The sequence below is a fragment of the Ostrinia nubilalis genome, chromosome 5, assembly GCF_963855985.1.
Source record: "Ostrinia nubilalis chromosome 5, ilOstNubi1.1, whole genome shotgun sequence".
In the NCBI taxonomy this organism is placed as follows: domain Eukaryota; kingdom Metazoa; phylum Arthropoda; class Insecta; order Lepidoptera; family Crambidae; genus Ostrinia; species Ostrinia nubilalis.
The window spans coordinates 4,092,616-4,119,236 of record NC_087092.1 but is presented as its reverse complement, the minus strand read 5'-3'; the positions used below and the strand labels follow the sequence as shown (position 1 = coordinate 4,119,236).

At 37.0% G+C, this 26,621-nt stretch overlaps 3 protein-coding genes across 3 annotated transcripts; all 3 read right to left on the bottom strand.

Annotated features, from left to right (window-relative positions):
* Positions 1 to 374: 374 nt before the first annotated feature.
* LOC135071709 (UDP-glycosyltransferase UGT5-like) lies at positions 375 to 9,613 on the bottom strand. The gene is made up of 4 exons (XM_063965491.1): positions 8,683 to 9,613; positions 7,380 to 7,602; positions 3,509 to 3,725; positions 375 to 955 (listed from the first exon to the last, which is right to left on the bottom strand). Exons 1-4 carry the CDS (start codon positions 9,520 to 9,522, stop codon positions 637 to 639), a joined length of 1,599 nt encoding a protein of 532 aa, XP_063821561.1. The 5' UTR covers positions 9,523 to 9,613; the 3' UTR covers positions 375 to 636.
* Positions 9,614 to 9,760: 147 nt separating this feature from the next.
* Positions 9,761 to 13,700, bottom strand: LOC135072214 (vesicle transport protein SEC20). Its single transcript, XM_063966161.1, has 5 exons — positions 13,480 to 13,700; positions 13,215 to 13,387; positions 12,922 to 13,079; positions 11,848 to 11,951; positions 9,761 to 10,018 (listed from the first exon to the last, which is right to left on the bottom strand). Exons 1-5 carry the CDS (start codon positions 13,618 to 13,620, stop codon positions 9,854 to 9,856), a joined length of 741 nt encoding a protein of 246 aa, XP_063822231.1. The 5' UTR covers positions 13,621 to 13,700; the 3' UTR covers positions 9,761 to 9,853.
* Positions 13,701 to 14,416: 716 nt separating this feature from the next.
* LOC135072213 (NADPH oxidase 4-like) lies at positions 14,417 to 26,361 on the bottom strand. Its single transcript, XM_063966160.1, has 12 exons — positions 26,141 to 26,361; positions 22,585 to 22,680; positions 22,297 to 22,495; positions 21,403 to 21,500; positions 20,737 to 20,915; positions 19,929 to 20,046; positions 18,276 to 18,371; positions 16,983 to 17,261; positions 15,582 to 15,688; positions 15,361 to 15,483; positions 14,682 to 15,125; positions 14,417 to 14,596 (listed from the first exon to the last, which is right to left on the bottom strand). Exons 1-12 carry the CDS (start codon positions 26,189 to 26,191, stop codon positions 14,473 to 14,475), a joined length of 1,914 nt encoding a protein of 637 aa, XP_063822230.1. The 5' UTR covers positions 26,192 to 26,361; the 3' UTR covers positions 14,417 to 14,472.
* Between the last annotated feature and the right edge of the window lie 260 nt (positions 26,362 to 26,621).

The following is a 26,621-nucleotide window of genomic DNA, read 5'->3' as shown; positions in this document are numbered from 1 at the left end:
AAGACCAATGACGTTACTAATTTTAACCCCCCGATGAAAAAACGACGGGGTATTGAAGTCAATTGACTAATTTATTAATTATCAATTTAAAAAGCAAATACTTAGATATCCATATTTTCAGTTGATTGAAAACTAATAGGTAAATAATTGGGATTAAATGTACAGTGAAATGTTTTTTTACAAAAGATGTAAATTATAGGCTAAAATCTCAACTATCCTCTCATTTTGGTGTCACGAAAGAAATAATAGGTACTCGTAATAGAGCTGAATGTGTATATCGGATTTTAGTTGCAGAAAATTGCAGATTAGTCTCAGTGGTGTGTGTGGGTAAGTGGGCAATTTGGTGTGTAAAATAAAAGAAATACTTTAACCAGTTATAACTTGTAATGATTGGTTTATTTTATTGACCCTATTTATTACTTATCTTACCTACATAAATAACACAACACATTATTTATTATGTACAGCAGATACAGAAAGTGATTGTAGTAAAATAAATATTAAACAGAACAATTTATTGTTTGATAAAAATTAAAGCTTCTACTTAAAATTATGATTCATACTCGTAATACATTATTGTCAACTGAAAATTAATACTTAACATTATAATTACATTAATTAATGCTATTGGAATTCTCATTGAGCTTTAACTTTTCGACTTTTAGCTTTAGGCTCGACTTGTCGACATAAAAGTTTACCTAAAGTCTTACGTAAAATATATTTGAGCATTTTGAAAACAAGAGAGCACAGCCAAACAAATAGTGCAAAAATCGCAATGAGGAAACAGGCGACATCTAGTAGCAGAGTCTCGAACCACGCGCTGCGGGTAGCAGGGAGAGAAGGTGGGGAGGCGCGGTGTCGCGCTACGTACTCCGTCCAGTAGATGGCGCTATCCAAGACTGGCATGGGCCGGTCGTGGAAGAGTTTGGAGACCCTTTGCGCACTTTGTTGCATCCTGTCGAAGGAAAGTAAAGGGCTGTAAAACTTATGGAAGACAAAAACAAAGCTGAAATTGACGATCGCTCGGTACAGGATAATTTTGTCCTGGAACAACTGTATACAGGCAGGCGCGGATCCAGCCCTCAAAAAAGGTTGTGGGCACAGCCACCAAAAATTAGCAAAGTGAGAGGTGTGCGTTACCTCAGCGACATGGTGACGCTAATCAAGATGTGCATATGGGTCATTCCATAAAAATCTGTATATTTTCGACGTCATTTTGTCCGTAACTTTTTTAAGATGCTTTTGAATACTTTATTAGTGTAAATTATAGTTTATTAATTAATTATGTTATGTCTAAAAGGGCCAGTCACTTTATGCTTTATTTTAGGAGAAATTATAATTTTCAATTTTTTCATACTACATTACTCCTATATGACTTCTAATAAAGTATAAAACTTATAACCTTAACATTTATAGATAAGTTAATATACATAATGTAGTTGTTTTGTTATTATCACTATATAAAAAACATCATTCCCTAAATAGTAATTTAGTCCCAAGTGCCGTTTAAAGCTAGGGCCTGACGCTCTAGGGACTGACGATTTGGAGTAAAACTTAACACAAATGCAGATTAACTTTATATTATAAGATGCTTAATACGATGTGCCGAAAATAGCCAAAAAACCACACGTAAATACTAATTAAATTATATACAATTTCTTACTGTAATCAATAAAGCTACTCAACTAGGGACTGACGAAGTGACTGGATTAACACATTTTTCCGCAACAACTGGCACGTTTGAACTAATTCAAAAAACGGCTACCGCAAAGCCAGTATGGTCTGAGGATAACTTCGTATCGTACTTTAAACTCAACTAAATGTCATTCACTCTAAATACATATTAAAGCGCAAAATTATAAAATCAGTCCGTGGCGAGGGAATGACGCTAAAAGCTGTAGACTCTTTTTCAACTAAAGAAAATCAAATTATTGTTTATTGAAACCGCAAAATATTAATAGAATTTGGTGTAATATACATTTAAATAGATTATTCGTTAATTAAAACAAAGGATAAAGTTGATGTTTTTATAAATGTGGGTCCCAAAACACAAACTTTTGGAGTACGGACATGCCTAGGGAATGACGTTTTGGGTCATTCAAAAGGAATTTAAGACGTTTTAAAAACAGTTTCAAAAAATATAAATGGGTGATGAATAAAGCACATTGCGAGCTGTTATTTAACAATTTTGGAATAAAATATTAACAAATATTTCATGTGAAATGTGGCGCGGACTAAGAGTTGACATATTTTTGTGGAATGACCCATATGTGGAAAAGTTAGTGCCTTATATCTTATCTTTCTTCAATCTTATTTTCTCCAATTACTCCAAAACCTTAATGGGTACAAATGCAAGATTCTCGGCACATTTACAGGATATAAGGCACTAACTTTTCTATATAGGCACATCTTGATCAGCGTCACCATGTCGCTGAGGTAACGCACACAAGTGAGAGTTGGATCACTACATGCCCGGACAAAGACACATCGATCTTATCAATAGATCATAATTAAAACAAGCAAATTAGGGTTGTGGGCATGCCCACAGTGCCCACAACGGTGGATCCGCGCCTGTATACAGGGTGGAAACGATAAGTGATCTCACTCGATTCTAAACTATAAAAGATATCGAAACACCAATTAGTGATCTTGAAAGTGCTTCATGAGCTCTATCAAACGGTATCAATAGGTTACAGAATAAACTGGATCTGTCCGAAAATTCAATGTTTCCAGCTTCATTTAGTACAGCCACACAATAAATACAAGATATCAAAAAACTGGCTACTGATCGTTATCACCAATAAGTGATTATTATCACCAGTAGTGTACATTGATACTACTTACATACTTAGATAACAGTCTAGACTAAGTAGGTTAGCACCACATTACGCAACTTTATTTGTGTAAGAATGCTATGGATTTATTATTCACTAGCTATTCCCCGCGGTGTTACCCGCGGTAAAACGTAGCCTATGTGTTAATCCAGGGTGTCAGCTAACTCCATACCAAGTTTTATTAAAATCGCTCTAGCCGTTTAGACGTGAAGAAGTAACAAACACACACACTCACAAACTTTCACTAATATTATTAATTAGTGTGAAGTGTGATAATATAGTGTGATAATCTTATGTTGATTAGGTACCTATAAGTACTATCGGCAACAGTGTTAACTACCCATTGCCTGTCATGTCGTCTCGTTCCATCGCAAAGAATCACCAATTGATAAGAGCGAGAGCATAAAAGGGAAATGGCTAGTAAACACTGATCGATAGTAAATATCCCCAAATACGATAACGATACGACCGTGTAATACACGTACCTACTAAAAAATATTTTTTGTGGATTTTCGATTTATTGGTCCCATAAAAAGTTTTTTAATAAATTGAAGATGAGATAGTTCTTACAAGTTCTATGTTTATGTTTTATGTACCTTTACCTATCTGTGTGACAACTTTGGAAATTCTGTTTTAGACTTGAAGTGGTTATAAAATGCTAAAATGATCCTTACTCGTCTGACGTCAGCTTCATCAATGCTTCATATAAAGATTCCTCCGTGAGGTCTTGGAAGAAGATGTATGTGCCCATGCCAGACTCTTTAATGGCCGCTGCATTCGAGAACTGGTCCCCGAAGAACGGGACAGCGATCAGCGGCGTCCCGCAGTAGGCGGCTTCCGAGTAACTCAGCATGCCGCCGTGGGACACGAAAGCCAGGACTTTCGGATGACCTGAAAATTTTAAGATGAAGTTCTGTCATGTCGGTAGCACTTTTATTACAAAACCTTACTAATTAACCGACGTCTTCCTGGTTCTTCTGATCCCTACAATAGCAACGATTTGTATTGTATTTATGGTTATGCAATAAGTGAGAGGTAGTGATAGAGTTCGGCTCTCACAGTTTAGGTATGCAATAATCGTTATTTATTTATTAAAACGCTACCACACCTGCTAGGTCAAGGATGCTATATTAGCGCCGTCTGTAAAGTGACTAAATAATTTTGAATCTACAATAGAAGATAATTATAATCTAGTATTTTGTATGACTAAAATGCTTAACACGTGACGGAATTACTGAATATCAATGCCGCGTCTTTCCGTTCTATACATGGCCAGAACGCACCCATAGGAAACTGCTCGTGTATATTTCGGAGTGCCTGTTTGTAAATCTGTGACTCCAAACTATACACGAATTTTGCGTACTGATCGTGTATAGTTTGGAGGAGCTTAGTAAAAAAAGTCATCTCCAAACTATACTCGATTAGTTTCTACTACACCACTTACACTTGACTAGAGTGTGTTTAGTTGATATTGATTTAGTAAAATTCAGTAAAATATGGAACTATATTTAAAATTACATTTATTTGATATTATTACATAAAATATTATTATTTTACTGAATCTATAATAAATCTAGATTTTTAAAACTGTTGTAAGTGGTTTTTGAAATTAAATTGATTAGGTAGATTTCAAATTAAATAACAATTTAATTAATATGAGAGAGAGTGAGAGAAGAAAGTTCAACGCGCATTAAATACAATATTATGCGAGACTTTAAATGCTAGGTTTGTATTGTCGGCCGTTTGGTGTAGTGGTTCGAAGTGGTAGCGGGTTCGATTCCCGCACAGTACAAACATTTGTGTGCATGAACATATTTGTTTGTATTGGACTGGGTGTTTTCTATGTATAATAAGTATGTATTTACAAAAAAAAAGTATTTAATTATGTTTATATCCGTTGTCTAGTACCCATAGTACAAGCTTTGCTTAGTTTGAGACTAGAAGCGCAGTGTAAAATGTCTAAGGATATTTATTTATTATTTATTTTATTTATTAACTTTTATCTCAAGAACAAAATCATTTTGACATATTTCCATACCTAAAATTGGTGAAATATCAGCCCCAAAACAAATATCTTTTCTATGGCAGAATAAGAAACACCAAAAAATCCTTTATCAAAACAATGACACGTGTCGTAAGATGATTCAATGTTTAAAGTAGACACGCAGATATGAATTAATCTATCTATACAGGGTGTTAGGTAAATGGGTATATGAGCCGACACTAGCCCATGTTAACATGGTCATATAAATGGTATGGTGAAGTCAGAAATTTGATATCATCATTTTAATTTTTTTAATTTTCATACAAAATAAATTTTATAAAATCCGATTTGTATGAAAATTAAAATAATTAAAATGAAGATATCAATTTTCTGACTTTACCATACCATTTATATGCCCATGTTAACATGGGCTAGTGTCGGCTCATATACCCATTTACCTAACACCCTGTATAAATAAAAATGAATTGATGTTCGTTAGTCTGATTAAAACTCGAGAACGGCTGGGCCGATTGAGCTGATTTTGGTTTTAAAATGTTTGTCGTAGTCCAGGGTAGGTCTAAACGGTGAGCAAATACGCGCGCGATATTGTTTTTCTGTAACAGACAAAATTCCACGCGAGCGAAGCCGCGGGCGGAAAGCTAGTATGTAATAGAAAGAGAGGTCAATAAGTCAAAATGACTAGCATGCAACTACTCGCGTATAAATTGTAATCACGCACTTATTACAATACATACATGATTAGTCCGTATGCGTACTGGCGATGTATATTTTGGAGGAAGATAATTGACCTAAGTCACTACAAAGTATACGCGAGCAGTACGCAGCGTATGCGTACTGGTCGTGTATAGTTTGGAGGAGCTTAGTAAAAAAAGACATATCCAAACTATAGTCGATTAGTTTCACACCCTTGCGTTCTGGCTATGTATAGAATGGAAAGACGCATCAATGCCATGCCACTTTAGAAAAAGACCGGAGCAAATTCTCGACCAGCTGCAGACTTCCACAAATTAAAGCGTTTCTTTTATACTAATAGCTCTACGAACCCCGTCCTTGTCCATGCTTGACGTCATAGGAATCTAATTACCTCATCTATCTCATTTATCTCTTTAGCACACTTAATTAGTTTTCGTTTGCTTTTTATCGTGAAATCGTTCTTTCAGAGCAAAATGAACAAAGCCCAATCTGTTATTTAAAATTGCTGTGGCAATATTAAACTTTCTTTCATTGAAATGGTCAAAGATCGTAACAATAAATAAACAATATTGTAATATAATTAAAAAAATGCATTCATTATGATAATAGCTTTTGCCCGCGGCTTCACCCGCGTGAAATTTAGTTTGTCACAGATCTTCATAAATTATTGCCTATATGTTATTCTGGGTTATAAACAATAATACTGTAAAGTTTCATCAAAATCCGTTCAGTAGTTTTTGCGTGAAAGAGCAACAAACATCAAGACATCCAGACATCCAAACTTTCGCATTTATAATATTAAGCTTTCCGCCCGCGGCTTCGCCCGCGTGGAATTTTGTCTGTCACAGAAAAACTTTATCGCGCGCGTCCCTGTTTCAAAAACCGGGATAAAAACTATCCTATGTTCTTTCCCGGGACTCAAACTATCTCTATGCCAAATTTCATCAAAATCGGTTGCGAGGTTTAAGCGGGAAAGCGTAACAGACAGACAGACAGACAGACAGACAGACAGACAGACAGACAGACAGAGTTACTTTCGCATTTATAATATTAGTTGGGATAAGTAGGATTAAGGAACTCACACATGATTGTTGTAATTTTAAATCGTGAAGGGAAAAGGCATGAATGTAAATTACTCTCTAACACGTTGATTATTATTTAAATCACAGCGGAATCTCAGAATCACATGTTACCTTGGACATACAAACAAACGACGTTTGCCTATCTTGACTAAATGTTTGAAACAACTTTACGATTGGGCTAAGATTATTTTGCATCTATAATACACGGACCGCTCTTGCTGTCTTTCGTCGTGCTGCAAAGCGCCCGAAGCAGTCAGAACTGCTCGAGCGGTTCCGTGAATCTGTGTATGTAAAAGGTGTGTAGTTTGCTATGCAGTCGCACCTTGAAGCGGTCGATACTAGCTGCTTCAAGCTGTCCGTGTATGGCGATCCTAAGTAAAACTTTGAAGTTCATTGTAGTATCTACATCATTGAGTTATAATGTTTACTTCAATGATCTACATCTATAAAAGCAAAAGGTCACTGATTGACTGACACACTCACTCATCACGAAATCTCAGAAACTACAAGTGCTAGGAGTCTCAAATTTTGCATGGGGGTTCCTTTTAGAACGTAGGTGCTCACCTCAGATCATAGAAAGGGAGTGCTCACTAATAACGGATTTTACGAAATTCCACCCCTAAGGGGGTAAAACGGGATCCACGCGTACGAAGTCGCGGGCGGCCGCTAGTATTTCTATAAATATTTATTTGGTCATGATTAGCCTACTAAAATACCTACACTACTAAAGAAATTAAGATGGGATCAAATAAAGAATATACTCACACAAAACGTCGACTTGTGAAAACCATTTCTTGGCCAGGATATTATCGTGTCCCGCCGGGAAGGTGTCGTTCTCCCACTTCCAGAGGACTTTCTGCGGGATCCTCTTGAGGGCTCCCAGGAACTGGTCCATTTTGTGAGGGGACATCGTGCTCAGCCTCAGATTCGAGCCGAAGCTAATGTAGATTGCCCCGTGCTCGGCTGTGGCGAGGAAGTCCTCGATGTCCTGAAATAGCATTCATGGTTTATGAGATTCTAATGCTAAATATTAAGTGCACCTTCGAGTTCAACTCAAGAACTAGTAAATAAATGAAAAAAATACAGATTTGTTCATATAAAAACGCAGGATGATCAAGTGTTCATACCCCTCTTGCAAAAATCCATTTGCGGTGAGCACGCGGTCCCGATGCGTCATAAATGCAAAAACTGATAAATCTGATTATCTTATTTGTTATCATTAAATATACGAAATACATAAAATATAAGTTTTAATTTGTTAGTCTGTCAGACGAATGTTTAGTGAAACCGTTACATCAAATTATGTTTAGTGATCTCTAGGGAACTAATTGGTGACACAATTATTAGAATACTTAGCTTAGATAAGACCATTATTTACTCGTATTTATTAGTTAGCTAACACAATGCAACTAAATGTTGAGTATGGAATGGTTGTTGCTATGCTGGCCCACAAAACCAAGCGATTGCTATGCTGGCCCACAAAACCAGCGGTTGCGGGTTCGAATTACCTACCTACAGGACGCAATGTGTCGAGTACGATAGTACGAGTAAACCCAGACGTTTACTAAATGGTCTGTATACAATCGTCATGGTAACATAGTGTCTGCTTAGTTTGGAGTTAGGTATGTAATTAATTACCTACTTATTTCGTTGATCAGATTCGTTATTACTTCTTTTTTATTTTATTGTTGTCTATTATTAGAACAGCAGCTTAGATGCTGTAAATCAAATGGTATGTGTTCTTAGTACTTAAGTGTACGAAGGTCACTTTTTTAAGAGTTTAAAGTTGGATTGTGGTTAGGTAGGCAGTGCACATAATAACATTTTAAGATACATAATTACAATTAATAAAGACACTTATGAACGTTTCTTTTATCATATGCAAATAGGTAGCTACTTTATGTTTACACATAAAAACAAACATTACCTAAATCTGTGCGCAAACAAAACTATGTACTCGTACTTATTTAGTCTGATAGTTTCACAAGTCGATAGACAGAATCCAGTTCATATTATTGTGCTTGAAATCTAGACATCGCATGATGAAATAAAATTGATATACTCTTACCTTCGGTACAGGTTTAGGCTTGGATATGTGAGCGCCAGCAATCTCCAACAGCTGGGGCGCCAGCAGCCGCGCGCCGGTTATCGAGTGGTGCTGGTACGAGAACATCATCTTCGTCCGCTCCATCACCAGGCTCTCGAAGTCGAACGACAGCTGCGGCTGGTGGTACCTCATCGCGTCATACATACACTGCTGCCTGTGCCAGTTGAACAGCACATTGAAAACAAAGTACCCGATTGTGGCCTGAACCTTGTTAAGTAGAGACGGGTTAGAACCCCCGTATAAGAAATAAAACGCATCCGTCGCAGGGTTGAAAGGAATCCCCAGCCGCCGGTATGCCCACGGCAACAGCACGTGCGACGTTATCCCAATGATGGGCGCGTCGAACTGAGTCGCTGCGTACACCAGCCCGCAGTCCCCCAAAAATTGCTCCACAAACACAACATCGTATTTATTCCCTTCAGCTAAATGAGCTGACGCGTTTTCATTCAAAAACAAATTGTCACACTCCTCACGGACCCGCTTCGGCGCCAACACCAAATGATGCCAAAAGTTAGACACCGGTACCAATGAGGCGTACGCATTTTCGTAGCTCTCTAGTGTGGAGGTTTTCGATATATTCGTATAATTTCCGTTGATATCGACAAATCTCAGGTTCTTCAAGGGCTCCTCATCAGGAAAATGATTGATTACCGTGACATTGTGTCCTCTCTTTGCAAATTCGCGGAATAATGGCTTGAAAGCCATGTAATGACTTTTGAGCGGAATAGAAACGATGGCAAGTATATTGATCGCGCACACATGGCTAGCGAGCAGCGAGACTATGATAATTTTACTCCACATTATATTGCCGCGATTGTAAGGTCATTGATCGGAACAAAGCGCGGCACGCGGTAAGCTCGCGGCGTGGTCGGTGATTGACTGAGTCACACGGTCACGCCGACTGACAAGGACCCAGACGAACGCGCGTGCAAGTCGCGATTCGCGCCTTGCATAGAGTTCACAATAGGGAGTCAGCATTATAGTTAACCGCACGGTAACACCGAACAGGAAAACATACCTACATAAAACTAACTTTATAGATTCGGATGTATATATTTCATAATAAATACCTACTTATAATAGAATTAAATTAAATTATAAAATCGATAACCATTACAAATACATGGGGTTCCTAAAACAACCTCTTCTGCACAATGTAGAGGCAGACGGCTAAGAAGAAGAGGAATGCAAAGAACATAATGACTTTGTCCGTGAACTCGCGGCGGCCGTATTTCGTGAGCAGCTTGCTGGACTGCGATATTGTGCTAGCAGTGTTTTGTAGTTCCGATTTTGTGCCCTAAAACAAAATACATAAAGTTCTTTATGCTTGCTCGGTAAGCTCCGATTTTGTTCCCTAAAACTAAACACAAGTAGTACTACAAATTGCCGCGAGAATCTTGTGAATACATAGACTGAGACCATGCATCTTCCCGATAAACCAGTTTATGAACAAGTTCTTACAAACGCATGCATTACCCACTAATAAGCCTACAACGATTTACCCATGAACCCATAATAGCTTTTGACATCTTATAACAAGTAACTAATTTAATAAAAATGTATGTATGGACAACTACAATATTACTTACTAACAACACAGCTACCAAAAATTAAGATTTTTCGCTATTGCGGCCCTGAACTACATCAGCTCAGAAAAGTGACAGTTTATTTTTCCTGTAATGCATATTTTGGCACGGTCTGGTGTAATTTTTCATCTGGTTTCATTATTTCATACATGTTTTTCTATTACGTGGGCTACACGCACGCGTGCGGAAATCCGCATCACAGGAAAAAAGGCACTTAGCAATAAGCCAGTAAATCATTAATAAGAATAATATAATCTGTTTGCAAAAAAAGTATCATAATCTCAGAGCCATGGCATGAGTGACAGGCGTGAGACAAAAGTATATAATTTGCTATCAATTGATTAATTAATCTCAAAAGGAAGTTAGAATAGATTATGCAAAATGCCTTTAAATCTATACTAATATTTATATGTATGTTACGGTCAAAGTGATAAATGTGAAAATTATGAATAATCGCCGGTTATTATGAATAATTACCGCATGATTTGGTAAATGTGATTAATATGAGGTCATTTATGTGTGTATAAAACTAAATAGGCGGCTTAGGGGTGGCCCAAGGGCCACCCCCGCCGCAACTTAACCTATTTTTCACTTTAAATCAAAACATTATGTTATAGGCATCATGGAAAAGTAATATTATGCAAGAAACATTCCAAACTCATTATGCCAAATTATATTAATATACGATATCAAAACGTTCAAAAGTTTGGCTGTACACGAACACGTACACAAGATGTTGTTCTCTTTTATGAAATTTGTTAGTACTAAGGTTGAATTATTAAATAATCACTGTTAAATGTGATTAATTTATCACTTTTACCGCGACTGTCGGGAATTATTCATAATAACCGGTTATTATTAATAATTTTCAATTTATCACATTAACCGTAACATGTATACTAATTATACTAATTTACTAATAATTTACTAATATATTACTAATTTACTAATAATATTTACTAATAACAGTAACTCCGTCTGTCTCTCTGTCTTGCTTTCACGCCTAAACCACTGAACCGATTTTGATTAAATTTGGCATAGAGATAGTTTGAGTCCCGGGAAAGGACATAAGATAGTTTTTATCCCGGAAACAGGGACGCGCGCGATAAAGTTTTTCTGTGACAGACAAAATTCCACGCGGGCGAAGCCGCGGGCGAAAAGTTAGTAATAAATATTTTCCCAATTCATGAATGATGAAAATAAAGAATGCAAGTCTGCAACATTTATAAAAATTAATTAAACAATTTATTAAACAATTGGGAAGGTCCAGAAATAAATCACCAATGTAGACAATGTTGTATAATGAAATTACACAAGACATGATAAAGATACTCATCCCAAAAGTTAACTGACAGAAAATGCCTTATGAAATAAGGTTGATTTACTTAATAATGTGGCACTGAAGACTAACCCCTTACTAATAAAACTTACACGCTTGTTGGACAGTGTTTTAAAGCGATGTTTAGTATGGAAATGTCATTTTAAAACAGTGTTCAACAACTGTGTAATTTTTATTTTTATTTATTAAAATTGTACTCACATGCACTGTGGAGCTGGACGACACTAAGCTATCCAGCGTGTCTTGGCTCCTCTGTGTTGTGTCTGCCAATTGTCTGCTGATGGATAACAGTTTATCTGTCACACCTACAACAAAATAATGTGTCATTCAGTAACATTTCAATAGTGCCAGGCCTGTTCATCTCCGCGAGTTTACATCGAAAACAAAACACGCACGATGGCCCACCTACAGGGTACTATTCGACAAGGCCTCACATACGAGCGAACATTGACTCACGCACGCGTATTCTTGTGTATGATGGAAGAAAATAAAGAAAATGGTGTACTAAATACTGTGCAGTATTTAACTGCCTAAATAATAATAAAAACCCAGAATGTACTTTTTTAAGCTGCCTCAAGACACTGAGAGGTAAATAAGTAGTTAATATTATTCATGATAATTCATGCTAAATCATGTATTTCCTCCGCCATTTTCCGCAGTTTGGCACCTCACGTCACATCATTTTACCGAAGTCAGCCCTATAGCTTCGGCGCAGTGCCGATCACTGACGTTTGTCAACAAAATGGTGCTTGACTCTTGAGACAGGCTAATTTACACCATATTGTTAATGACATTGAGCATACATTTTTTTAAATACCTTTGCGAAGTAAAACTTCTGTACGTAGTACTTATTATTATTCTGTGATAGTGCCTAGAAGTTAGAATACAATTTGATTACTTTTGTTTTATTATTTTTTTCAGAGGAAATAGATTGGGTTTATTTCTTCATTAACGTAATTTAAAAAAATACTAATGAAATTATTAAAATAATCCAAATAATTTATTGAATTTAAAACATACATTAACAGTTTTTTGTTTCTGTATTAGTTAAGGTATATTTAAATTCAATAAATTATTTGTATTTGCATAATGTCCTCAAAGCTTTGTGAGTAGGTACCAAACCTTAACAAACCACTTTTAACCAATAAAGCCATAATCACATTAGACTGAGGAAACATACTTGAAGGGTTAATGGCAAGTGTCACACTTCTAATAACAAAACTCTAATATCAATTTAATAAATACCATTATTAATTATTTCTTTAATCTATTTACCTGTAGACATTTTTAATAAGCCATCCCTGTCAACGTTCTTCTTTCTTTGCGTCAACACAGGCTCTTGTCCCTCCACCGGCCTCAGCAATTCTTCTCTTTGCAATTTCTCTATCACGAACAATGCAAAAATGTTCGCATCTTTGAATTCCTTCAGAAGTCTGTATAGAAAAACAAATTTATAAATTAGAATATGAAACAGCAATTATTCTTTTTAATAAATAATTAAGAGTCAGAAGTGCAATAGTATTATTAACTACGGAGTGGTTATTTTGCCTAATAATAAACTTATTTACCCAGCTAGTAAACGCCTTTGCGTCTCCAGCTCAACAACATATGTCTTGTCTCCACTGTCTTTGCCATACAGCTCCATACTTTCCATTTCTTCCCTTAACAATGTTATCATAGCTCGTCCCTTCTCATTCAATTCATTCAAAGCATCCATGGGACCTCTACATTCTAAAATATCCTGAAAAATAAAATGTTTACAATAGAATATTTTAATACTCAAATTCAGTTCAAAATACACCTGTAATATTCATAAAATTAACACAAAATTACCTGTATGATAGCTTTGACTTGAAAATGAAACTTCGCTAATCTTTTCACATAATTTTGATAAGTCACTTGGGGATTTTCTAATAATTTTGGGAAGAGCTGTTGGTACGCTTCCGTACTATTTATATCGTTTTTAATATTCATTCTGATGAATATTTAAAAATTCAGAAAGTTCTTGTGCTGTTTTGCTTTTGCTTTGCAATTTTTCAATTTATTTGTCATTAATGTCACTGTCAAAGTGACAGCGCGACGTGGGCTGCGTTCCGATTTCAGTGCTTACAGAAAAAAATATTATGTTCCGAATTTGGTGGAGCGAAAGACCCGGCACAGCTCCTCTACTCAACTCCTCGTTACTTCAGTGGAAAGGCAACCTTATATTTTGTTTAAATCGCGATCAATAATCCTAATGAATAATCGAGGTTTTAACTAATTACCGCTACCCCCGCTGCTGCGTCTCAAAACTCTCAAAATCATCGCTAGATGCGATTTTACTAAACTGTCCTTGGCATATTATCTGCATTCTGTTTCACCCAGGTGGAAAAATAGGCTAGGCATTTTATTCACCTGATGTATTTTTTGGGATACGGAGGTTCTATGTGTAAGGTGGTGAGGGTTTCAAGAAGTGTATTAACACTGGGATCTTCAAACACTGTCTACTCTAGTTTAGGTATTTATAGCCTACTTCATTTACACAAAATTATCTCTGAATCTTAAACCATTATTTCCCAAAGCTCTATCTAAAACCACAGTAGGTAATGGAAATCCATGGAAGAACGAAAAAGAATGGTCTGAATCTGATTTATAACATAAAGCTCCTTGAGCCATTATATTTCTCTCAACATCTAACACATCGAAGTGCTCATAAATGTTATCTTTTGGTACAGTAAAGTATTAATGTCGATTGAACCTCATAATAAGTGTAACTGTAAAATAAAACAAATTTCATAATAAATGCATTTTAATAAATAAATTAAGGTAATTGTAGCGTAATACTGATCATGAAAAACCTTCGTGAACGAATGTAAATTTGGTTTTTGTCGTGCTAGAGATATATTTACACTTGTTTCTTAACAATTTTACTAACTTCTTTGGTCCACAGCAATATAAATTCAATTGGGCTCTGAAACAAACATATTTTTTTAATATTTATTTGTTAAATCGACTGTAAGTAACGAAAAGTAAGATAAATCAAAATAAATACTCACTGAGGGTACAAATGCACCCAATACCCAAACACGCGGTCCCAGTGCGGTCGTCCCCTTCGTACCCTACATCCCAGCAGTGGGTACTCTTTAGCTATGCTATACTCCCCAACACTACTCCCTTCATTATCCACCCCCTTAACTAAGTTCCCATTCCTTCGTAAATTCGGAGTCAGAAGCGTTGCTTTTTCATCGTCTGTAAATTCTCTTTTATGAACGACTCCTTTTCCATTAAATGTAACTAAGTGTATGGTTTCTTTATTCTTAGCATTCAAGTTGTTCTTGGTACTTGTGACGTATAATTCAATGTGCAGGCGGTCAGGTCGATTGGAATCTCGTAGCCGCATCATAGTTTTGGTGGCTAAATCAGCCAGCCAAGTTATTTCTTCTTCGTGTCTCACTATCCATAGGAGGTGGATCCTCCCTGGTAAATAGCTTCTTGGGTACCTGAGAAAAAAATGAGGAATTAGTGACGTGTTTTAAACGAACAGCTTTTATTTGGGTAAGTGCAAAGACAATGGTCCTTCGAGCCGGATACTGAAAATATTAGATTTAGACATTAAACGACTGTTTGTATCCGGCTCGAAGGAGTTAAAGTGATAATAATATTTATTATTTAATATATCTTCGTAGTTTATTTTATACAGTATAAACAGTACTAACTATGACAGTAGTAACTTACAAGAACATATTCCTTAGTAATGCGACAAAAGGAGTAATGCCAACACCGGCAGCTACGCATATCGCTACCGAACAGCCCGCAACACCTTCCATGGGGCTCGAGAACGGACCATCCACTAATACACTGGAAACAACATAAAAAAGTTATTGATGGAACATCTTAATAATACATAGATATTTGAATAGAAACAAAAATATAAGTAATTTGGCAGAATAACCCACCTTAGTCTAGCAGGATCTTTATCTAATAACAGCCTCTCTAAAGCTTCAGTCCAATCACCCGTCACTCTTATCCATATAACAAAATCGTTTTGACTAGATTCAGGTATCTGAAACAAAAACAAAGTTACATCCCAACTAATCCCAACTAATATTATAAATGCGAAAGTAACTCTGTCTGTCTGTCTGTCTGTTACGCTTTCCCGCTTAAACCTCGCAACCGATTTTGATGAAAGGATAGTGCCAGGGTCTGGACCAAGTGCTGCCCAGAATCAACACATAGTGCATTTTGTTCCTCAGACCTATACTAATGTGTGAACAAAAGCGCACTGAAATCTATCCCTGGAGTTAAGAGAAAAAAAGAGTTTTGTTTTGAATTATTTACATACAAAATATCATCGATGTATACGTACTACGCATAAGATTTCGCGATTGTGGCATTAAATAACACTCGCTATGTTGAACTTAACCATACTGCATCCGTACACGTTACTTTAGTGCGATTTAGGCATTCTTTATAAACGATCTAGCGCTGTTTTAATTGTTTGGTAAGTTGACAGAAATTAATTATTTCCAAAATGAAGCAAGAAGTTTTAGTTTTTTATCCTTGCAAAAAGTTAATGTATTGGTGTATTACAATCGATTATTGAAGTTATTGTAAGCAAAAACTTCTTGCTCCATTTTGGAAATTATTAATTTCTGTCAACTAACCAAACTACTGCAACAGCGCTTGATCGCTTAAAAATAATGTCGAAGTCGTACTAAAGTAAGGTGTACGGATGCAGTATGGTTAACTTCAACATAGCGAGTGCTATTTAATGCCACAATCGCGAAATCTTATGGGTAGTACGTATACATCGATGATATTTTGTATGTAAATAATTCAAAACAAAACTCTTTTTTTCTCTTAACTCCAGGGATAGATTTCAGTGCGCTCCAGTTTACAAATTACTATTGGCCTGAGGAATAAAATGCACTATGTTTTCATTCTGGGCAGCACTTGGTCCAACTTCCATACATGGATTGGCACTGTCCTTTGGCATAGAGATAGTTTGAGTCCCGGGAAAGAACATAGGATAGTTTTTATCCCGGTTTTTGAAACAGGGACGCGCGCGATAAAGTTTTTCTGTGACAGACAAAATTCCACGCGGGCGAAGCCGCGGGCGGAAAGCTATATTACATATTTTGATAAATTCCATGAGTGGCCGTGAAGACTCAAACGCTTTCTCAAAATGAGCGTTTATAGCGCTCGTGTACAGTTGACCCTTGTTATCATTTATTTTATGACTACCCTCGATCGCGATCATTACATCACTGCAGCAGCACGTACTGTCCCGCGCGGCAGGCGAAGCCTTCGTGGGACAGCTGAGGGTCAGTATGATAACTACCCTCACAACATCTCACCTTGACGACAGTAAAGGGGTGCCACTCCAGCAACGACGCGTCAAGGCACTGTAGCAGCACGTACTGTCCCGCGCGGCAGGCGAAGCCTTCGTGGGACAGCTGAGGGTCAGTATCATGACTACCCTCACAACATCTCACCTTGACGACAGTAAAGGGGTGCCACTCCAGCAACGACGCGTCAAGGCACTGTAGCAGCACGTACTGTCCCGCGCGGCAGGCGAAGCCTTCGGGGGGACACCTGAGGGTCAGGCTCATGGTTCGCCCGGCCATGTAACTCACCTGAAACAAAATGTTTAGCTGAAAAATACTACCTATAATTAAAAATATAGACACAATAATATAATCTTGTACGACTAACAACGTAAATCACGATAGAGAGTTGAGGTTTTCAAACACAGAAAAAGCTTGTTCTTCTTGTGGCTTATCAAGTAGCAACTAAAGCGCATTATAGTCGAGTCTAATATAAAACCTAATGGTTTTATTTCCTTCAGAAAGCCTAGCTACAATGTCTTAAACAGATTGGGCACAAATGTCACAAAAAGCTCTCATTAGGTAGGTACTCTACATATTTTATAATAAGTAAGTTGTACTACTTAGGTAGTTAAGTCATATTATTCAGGAAGACGGTCGACGGTGCTTTATTATGTAAGTCGGCATCCTGTCTGGAAGCATTAGCGTGCAAATCCTTCGAATCCAATAATACGCGTTCATAAGTGGATAATACAATATAATCGGCCTACATTATTGCCGGGATTGCGCCATAAATCGCGCCCTGTATTGCGATAATACATAATTATTGCACAATTAGTGCATTCGCAGGTAGACAATACATTAAGTGTATTTTGTTCCATTTCTACTGTTAATTACTCCCTGGACATTAATTATGCGTGTTGAGTCCATGTAGAGCCACAATTACAGGTATCTGTACCGTACCGTAAACAAACAACATACAAATAGCATAATTTATAAGATTAGTGTTAGCTAACTGCCAGCGCTTTCACTCTATTTGCTTTATCCGCGTTAAAGATCAAGGTTTAACTTTATCGAAAAACACAATTTAACCTACAAACTCACCCCCTACCACTGACAAACTAAACATACAAAACTGAGTGCAATATTTTTACGACCAAAGTTAGTTATTATTTATTTATTTATTATATAGCCTTCTACAAGGTAAGTAGCGTTATGTAATAAAAAGGTAAAGTTACTCGTGCATGAGCATACTGAATGTTACTAGCTACTTATGTAATCAATTTAATATTTACGTATTTGATTTGAATATAGGTAACTTACTTGTAATATATTGACTCTCGCCCGATTTCTTGACAAAATTCGCCAAATGAGATCCATTATAAAAAAGCTTAGAGGAAAAGCCATCCACAACCAGGTCTGAAATGAAACAATGTAAATTGAGCTTCCAGTTTATTGATGTTATTTTCCCAAACTGACGCACTTTGAAGCTAACTCTACAAATAATGCCTAGCCTCTGTTATTTATTTTGACTTCAATCTAAACTACGAAATATTTTAACGCTAACCAAGCGGTAGATGTTGGATCTCAATAAACAAGCATAAATTCAAGACTGCGATTTGTTGAATTTCAATATTTTGAATCAATTGCAGAAAACCTATTCAAGATTTTAGATTTATTCCTACTGCCTTAGGTCAGTAATAGTCCTATTGATATTAGGTAGTTGCATCATCTGTAGCTGTACACATTATAGTATCATCCCTATTCATCCTCGACTAAATACAGGCATTGTTGTACATTCCCACGGAGCAAATCCATCACAACAGCCAAGGTTTGAGACATAATGAGAGGCGTGACCATCGCTGACGTCCATAAAATAAACTCTACATTGGATTAGACCAATAATATCGACTAGTAAACGACTGTTGTCACTAATTGAACCATAAATTGCAGTTTGATACTTTGGTTTAAGTGGATACGCATCGTCGATCGGACTGACGAAATGACTCATTAAAATTCTAATTAATATGCATATTAAATCAATATCAAGTAGCAAACTGCGCCCTGTAAGCACATTTTCAATATTTTCCCTTTGTAAGCACAGCATCATAATGAAATTACGTAATTGGAGCTTCCAAATGAAAAACTACTTAGTTTACAAATTATAGAGCCCATATTATATACCTAACATAACAATGTACCTCCTTTGATCAATCTTATGGAGTATCGTAAACTACTGCTTTGTAGTAGTAAGAGGTTTAAAAAAAACACTAATAAAGTCGTAGATTCAAGCTCCAACAGGGGGCAATCGAAATTAAGGCAACTGTGTTATGCGTTCCTAACATTTTTGTTAAAAAAAAATTCAACCATTATTTATCTACTGATAACTATCTCCTAATGTTAAAATGCTTTATCGTGTTACTGGCATTTTACCTGAAAATTACTTCATCTCCCCAAATAATATCACGTCATAAAGGGGAGAAATTAGATGCAGGATCTGCAATTTCGTGTAGCGACGTGTCGACAGTAGAGTGGCCCATTCCGATCTATTAGCTTAATATATTCAATTACAGTGAGAACTTACAAGTACTGCATGTCACGTCTGGCGTAGTAGAGATTGCCGGTTAATTACTACAGTCAATAGAGGGTGTTTCAGTTAAGTTTATATTGTGATAAAAGCTAAAGTTTTTAAACGTAACGAAGATGATCACTGAGTACTTAGAGCCACGTTGCCAATAGATAGCGAAAAATTTCAGAAACTACAGCACTAATTTCAGGAATTTCAGATTGATTTTGCGTGTGAGGAAATAGCAAAGCGGTTATGAAATCGTAACTTAAAAGCTTTTTCACAGATCTGAAAAACTCTATTTGTAGAGTTCTTCCAGATCTGTGAAAAAGCTTTAATGTTATGACATTCATTGGTCAGTACATACTTTCTCATTTTGATGAATGAGTAAAGGCTTTTTGTACACTTACCTGAGATTTTATAGAGACGAATTTATGAGGAACATTTTCTGAAGAAGTGTTTGAGTAATGCATGTTTTGACTAGTGAGACTAGCGTCTTCGTCGATGACCTCTTTCTTTAATACTCCGCTAAAACAAAAACGAAATGTAAATATACAGGGTGTTTACTAAATTGATCAGATGAATTTATGTGGGTATAAGTTGATATGTTTACTGACGTGAAATATTGTTGTTAAATAAATTAAGATTAACAATCCTTCGGGTAAACCTTGACATGCTCGCGTCTCGATTTGGTATCGTCTATTAATATTGCCCTTGCTCATGTCGCCTCAAAAATGAGTCATTGTTGCTGACTCAATTTCAATAAACGCGGTCAGTTCTGTTTGAGCAATAAACAACAATAAAGCTCTACATGTAAAGACGATAAAGATGTAGGTCTGTATGAACAAGGAAAACGTAGGCAAAGCAAAATTACACAGAAAAGTTCTAAGAACTTTAATGTTGAGGAAATTTAGTAGTAGACAGGACCTACTTAGTAAAGTCTTACCAAAAGTGCGAAGGAACTGACAAATCGTAGAGTCCGGTGAAGACTGTTACGTTTTGACAAGTAGACGGTGTAGGTTCCACAGTGCATACTAGCTACTAAATAAAGCATTTTATTCATAAAAACAGTGGTTTGATATTGGTACATGTATAATAGATGGACATGTCCATCTATTGCATCCCTCCAAAGCCCGTCAACCCCAAGTGGGTGTAAGTGGTAAGTGTACGGTATGAACATAATTTTGAACAATCATTAATCATTAAACTTCAACTAACCTCAAGGGATGAACGATCAGCAGCACCAAGAACAGCATGTAGAGCTGGTGGGTGTACCAGAAGGCGTTGTACAGTCTCCGCCGAACTGCCCTCATGGAGGTCAATGCCATGCTTACTACTATCAGCAGCATCGACACACCCGTCAGGCCTGCTTGGCTCATCAACAGCGATAGAGGATTCTAAAAAAATAACATTGTAAAATGGTCTTAAAATAATAATTTAATCAACCAGCGTGCAGCGCCCACTTCACTTAGGCCACTAAGGGAGAAATATGCGAACTTAAGATTCTGCACTGCGTGGCGTAGGCAGGCCTCCCACTAGGTGGACCGACGATCTGGTGAAGGTCGCGGGAGGTGCCTGGATGCGAGCGGCGCAGGACCGGTCTTTGTGAAAATCCTTGGGGGAGGCCATTGTCCAGCAGTGGACGTCTTTCCTGAAACGAACGAACGAAAATTCTGCAACCCATTTGGCCAGCGTGTATGTGTGTGTAGGCCATATCCCATAAATTTGCCTTATGGGAAATTGGAGGGTCGACTGCAGAGGAAACTATGGCCTGATAAGTAGGCTATGCTGCACATTTGCTATGAAAATTTATCGTATTTGTCCACAACTTCAGCTACAAGCATTTGTACAAACTTTCAAAGGGACGTAACTTTAGTAACTAACCTGATTTTTATAGTTGGCGAAGTTTATCTCGCTCCTTTCCTCGTCGTAGCCTCTAGAGAAATTCCACAAGTTCACAAAGTGAGATATGGAATGTATCACTGAAAACACGTTCTAAAATTATTCATACAGCCATGTGTTATTAAAGTATTAATGGGAAGTTATTTCACATTTTCCAGCGGTGAGTGAGACAAAAGCACCGTGTAATTTATGGGCAGACATCTTATAAGAACAAACAAGTGTGATCTCCCCTTGGTCCCATAGGTAAGGCACAAAAGCTGGTGCTAAGCGGCAGTGACGCCATTAGCTTTCGTCTCGAGGACATAATGGTGCCTAGAACAAGAGCCTTTTAGGTTTAACGGTGATTTAGTGTTGAAACCACTTTGGTTGGTTTCACACTAGGATTATTATAAACCGTGCGCGGGGGACTCATTGAAGCTATCGCTCGTTATTTGCTAAAGCATCGTTTGACGTGATTTACACGCCTATAAATTCATTCGGAGCTCAAACGTAAATAAATGCATTATTACCACTTCGACAGTTATGATCGGGATTTACGAAAGTAGTTTTAATAATAGTTGCTTGCTCTAACCGCCAAAAATAATTCACGTCATGCTGCCTTTCCTTGAAAGTTTTAAAAATCTCAACTGCTCAAAGAAGTTTCAATTTTTTAGCTGTAGCAGCGCCGAGTAGAATTTTATATAGCCTAATCCAATCGAAGAACTAAGAGCAACTAACAAAATTAACTAAAGCTGTTCATGTGCGTTCCTTCAGTTTTCTTAATTAGAATAGTAACTGCCCAAATTTTCGAAATACATAGCTAAAGTATTTATCACATAATAAGCCAAAATATTAAATGTAGAGTCAACTCGTAATGGCATTGATTGATTAACTCACCAGCAAATAATACTAATGTAACAGCAACAGTCATGTGGAAGCTCTTGGCCTTCTCCAGCCAGAAGAAGAAGACGCCAGGGCAGAGCCCCGAGAGAAGGCGGTAGACCACCAGGTTGAGTTTTTTGCAGAGTGGAAGAAGCACCAGCGCTGAACTTATGTTAAGCACCGACGCAGTGCCTCTAGACACACATAGCCCTATCTGGAACATACATTGTTAATAGTAGAGACCTTTTTTCATACCCGAATTTAAAACTTTTAATACAATAGTACTTTTGGTCCAACACTTACCCCTAAAATTCGTCTCAAATAATGAAACTCACGACCGTGGAGATAATAAATAAAAGTACTATAAAAAAGGTATATGACTAATGAGATCCATGATATCTGAAACAATGAACACAATAATTATGAATTATTTTAAAAATTAAGAGAACGTTACCATTTAGTGCTAACATTAATTTGGACTTTGGTCATCACTTAAAATTAAATCCGACTATCGTTAACTGAGTGTTCTTCATCCTAATCTTAACAAAAACAAACTGTGGCTATTTCTGCGAAGCATTCAATTAAATCTGGAATCTTTCGAATTATAAACAGTGATCAAGGGAACTCTATATTTACTCTTCAATCTGTTACTATGGTTTTAAGAACATTTTGGATGCCTTTTATGAAAAGATTTAAGTATTTGTGCATTTCTAGCTTTAGCCTCGCATACCAGAACAAATGACTTGTCCTGGATTCGTAATCCACGTGCAAGTCGTGCAAAGTTCGCTGAAATTCATTTTTGGGTCATATCAGTGTGAATGTCCACTCACTATATCTCGTTTGCAACGCGGCGTGAAGTGCGAACACAAACACCGCGCGCGTCCGGCGTGTAAACCGATGTCTACGTACAGCTCTACATCAGGCAGACAGCATTCAGGATGTCCGCTCTCCGACACGTCTCTACCCTAACGATTGCTTTGTGATTGTAGGTATTGATTGCATATCCATCTAAATATTGATTCGGTTCTTTTGTAAGCAAAATGACGCTCGAGCTCATCTAATAAGATTCCTACAGATAAAAATTGTGCATGAATGAAATTTCGAATAGTTAGTAAAATTTTAAGATCCTTGCACACTACCCTGGACCTAAGATCGCCTCAAATGATAAGAAAACATTTTATGGAATTATAGGGTGTACCTACCATTTGATTTTTTTTTTACTGCAGCTTTGTTTCATGACCTAAATCCTACTTACTTACAAGACGAGACGCTTGGAGCTTTTTCCTAAACTTAAACGCTAAGGGACAGTTTTAAAGGGTATCTTTGAAGAAAATCGCTGAACAACCGAGTGAACGAACTAAACTCTATCAAAATAAAACACTCGAAGATGCAACTGCACGAGACGTTTTCAGGTTACTACGGTCCACGACCTGAATGAAAGAAGTGCAACACAAACAGCCGTGCGTCGGAAGTGTAGTGTAGAACTGTAGATAGTACAGCCAGACTCTATTCAGGGTGCGTATCGCTTTGACAGGACCACTGGCCCATTGAGCGCTGAATGGCCGATGCGCGGCGCGCATTAATTACCAATGCCGAGCTATCATTGCATCTCATCTGCATGTGACGGGATTTGTTCCAATAGCAGTGTTTAATAGGCTAAACAGAAGGTTAATGAACTTTACTTGCAGTACAAATCTTTAGTGTAACACTCTGTCTCTAAAAATGACCAGTTGATTCATTAGGGTTCTGTAGTCTGTGACTTTCATCTGCATTTGACGGGATTTGTTCCAATAGCGCAGTGCTTGAAGTCTGTATAATAGGCTACACAGTTACACAGAAGGTTAATGAACTTTAATAACAGAAGCACTAGGTACAATCTCTCTCTGTGTATGTAAATTTAAAAAATACTAGTCTGATTCATTATTTCGGTTAAGAAGTAACTTAATGTCTGCGGTTAGTAAAAATTGCCCCATAAATTATTATCGAATATGTCTCTCTCCGATCGTCTCGATCGGCAATCAGAGAGATCGCTCTTGGTGATAGGAGCGCCAAAATGGCTACATCGTCCTTCTGAAAATGTACGGTCTCTAATTATCACTTCAAATCGCACGATGTCCAAAATTGAGGGCGAATATTTTTGTCCATTAATAACTGGACATTATTCAGGATGGTAAAATAAAATCGTCAAAATTCATTGAACTGTACCTACTTTAACATTATTGGTCTAAAATCTAAATTATTAATAACCCCTTACAAAATGCTCTCGTAAAATTTGATAATATTCGTATAGCACTGTAGCTGAGCCTTTGAGGCATTACGGGCAAAGTAAAGAAGTCGCTGGCTCGAGCCATGCATATTGTAGAGCGTGCGGAGCGCTGCAACTAAGGCCTTGACTCAAAAGCTCTCCGTAAAACTATTTCGTCACATTCGACTTTGATCCGACTCTTTCAGTCCTATGAAAGATAAGAGAGACAGGTAGAGAAAGAGAAATCGAAATCGCTCGATTAAGATAGACCCACAGTCACGTTCCTTCGAGATTAAACGAAGTGAATCATATTCAACTCTACATTTACATCTCGTTGTCTTATTAGCAGCTACTACGTAATAGTAAACGCATATGGGTGACACAATCTTATTTCGGATCGGTTGACCCATTGTCGGTACAATAACATTCAATACATCATTTAATGTTTTCACTCCTTGCAGGATTCGACCCCTGATCGCTGGAACTTTAGTCATGGTGCAACTACCGATACCGGCATAGTTACCTTGGTAACACCTACACAATTAAGAAGAAACTAGTACACATTTGTTATCATCATAATTTAGTTTACATTAGAGCTGTCTGTGTTTAACATTATCTTTGCGTGGATGATGATCAATCAACTACAAGTTCACACGTACGCGTCGTCAGCCGTCATCGTAGTTTGTTCTATAGCTACATGACTAAACTTCTATTTCTTACAGGAACATTTTCTCTCGCACAATTTTTATTTACTATGAAGTTCAAAGTCAGACGCCGTAATTTACGCGGATCGTTCATTAAAACGAAAGTGCCTAAAAGCAAGTTCTTTTTTTTATTTTACCCTTTACTTTTTTGAGTTTTGGTACTCCGTGCTTCGTTTATCCGAAGACCGAATCATTAAGTAAAATAATATGTAGAATGTAGAATACTAAACTTATGTTCTGCGATGGAGTGGTGACGATTTTTTTGTTGATTGTGGTTCTTGATTTCGTTTGTTTAACTCCTAACTACGCGACTTTTTAGTGCAGATTGTAAAAAAATTATACGTTACCCGTTGATGGATTGCCTCTTTATTACCTGTGTACATGATTATGGTATATTCCATGATACGTTTTATGCTGACTACTTACTCATTATAGGATAGTCTAGCTAGATGAACCACAAAGCCCTTTGAAAGGTGCAAAAATAGAAAAAGAGTAGGTATGTTTTTTAATACTTTCAAAATTATTTCATACATGGATAGCAAATTATTATTATTCTTAAAAATAATAGTTAAATATCCTACTTGCTAACTAATTTATGATAGCGCAAAGATATTACCTAAATCTTTCGCCTTTTAATATAGAATGTGATTGTAAAATAATGTTGAAGCTCAATTAACCGCATAAAGACACGGTTAAAGTTAAACTAAAGTAATAAAATATGCCGCGAGCTGAATGTCTTTCGGAACACGTAGCCTCTGACATCATCGCTTCTCGGAATATACTCGAGCCTTTAAAATGTTTCTTACTTAATATCCTCCTGTAGATTAAAATACCTATTGTATAGTTTTTAGATTATTTTATTAACCTTTAAATTAGTTATAAAATATTATAAAATAAATACAAAACTTACCAAAAAGATGCGACGCCGAAGAAACTCAAAACTTTCGCTAAAAATTTTCATTTTTATTGAAAAGTTACCAATTTATTGTGTAGCCAAGTTATCGTAGTTTTTGAAAATGGAACAACATTTCCCCGCTCTTTTCTGTTTGCTTTTTAATTTTATAGCTCCGACCGAAATAGCACAGCCATGACATAAGTTCAGTGTGCAAGCGAGGGAATTCAGCGTGCGACTGCCGGCCGGCCCGGCCGTGTCGTCATTGAAAACGAGTTGCGCGGGCCTGTCGCTAAGCCCGCCTATGTTCAGGCATAATGTATTACAGCATACCCAACATAACATACCAAAGAAGAACGGAAAACTATTCAAGTCTTTGTAACTTTGTTAAAGCTTTAGAGGGCAGAGGGCTATTCATGAATGTATGAAACTATAAGTTCGGGCGAGTGCTTTTGCGCTTGCCTATCACGCAACGTCGCATGCACTTTAATTCTAAGAG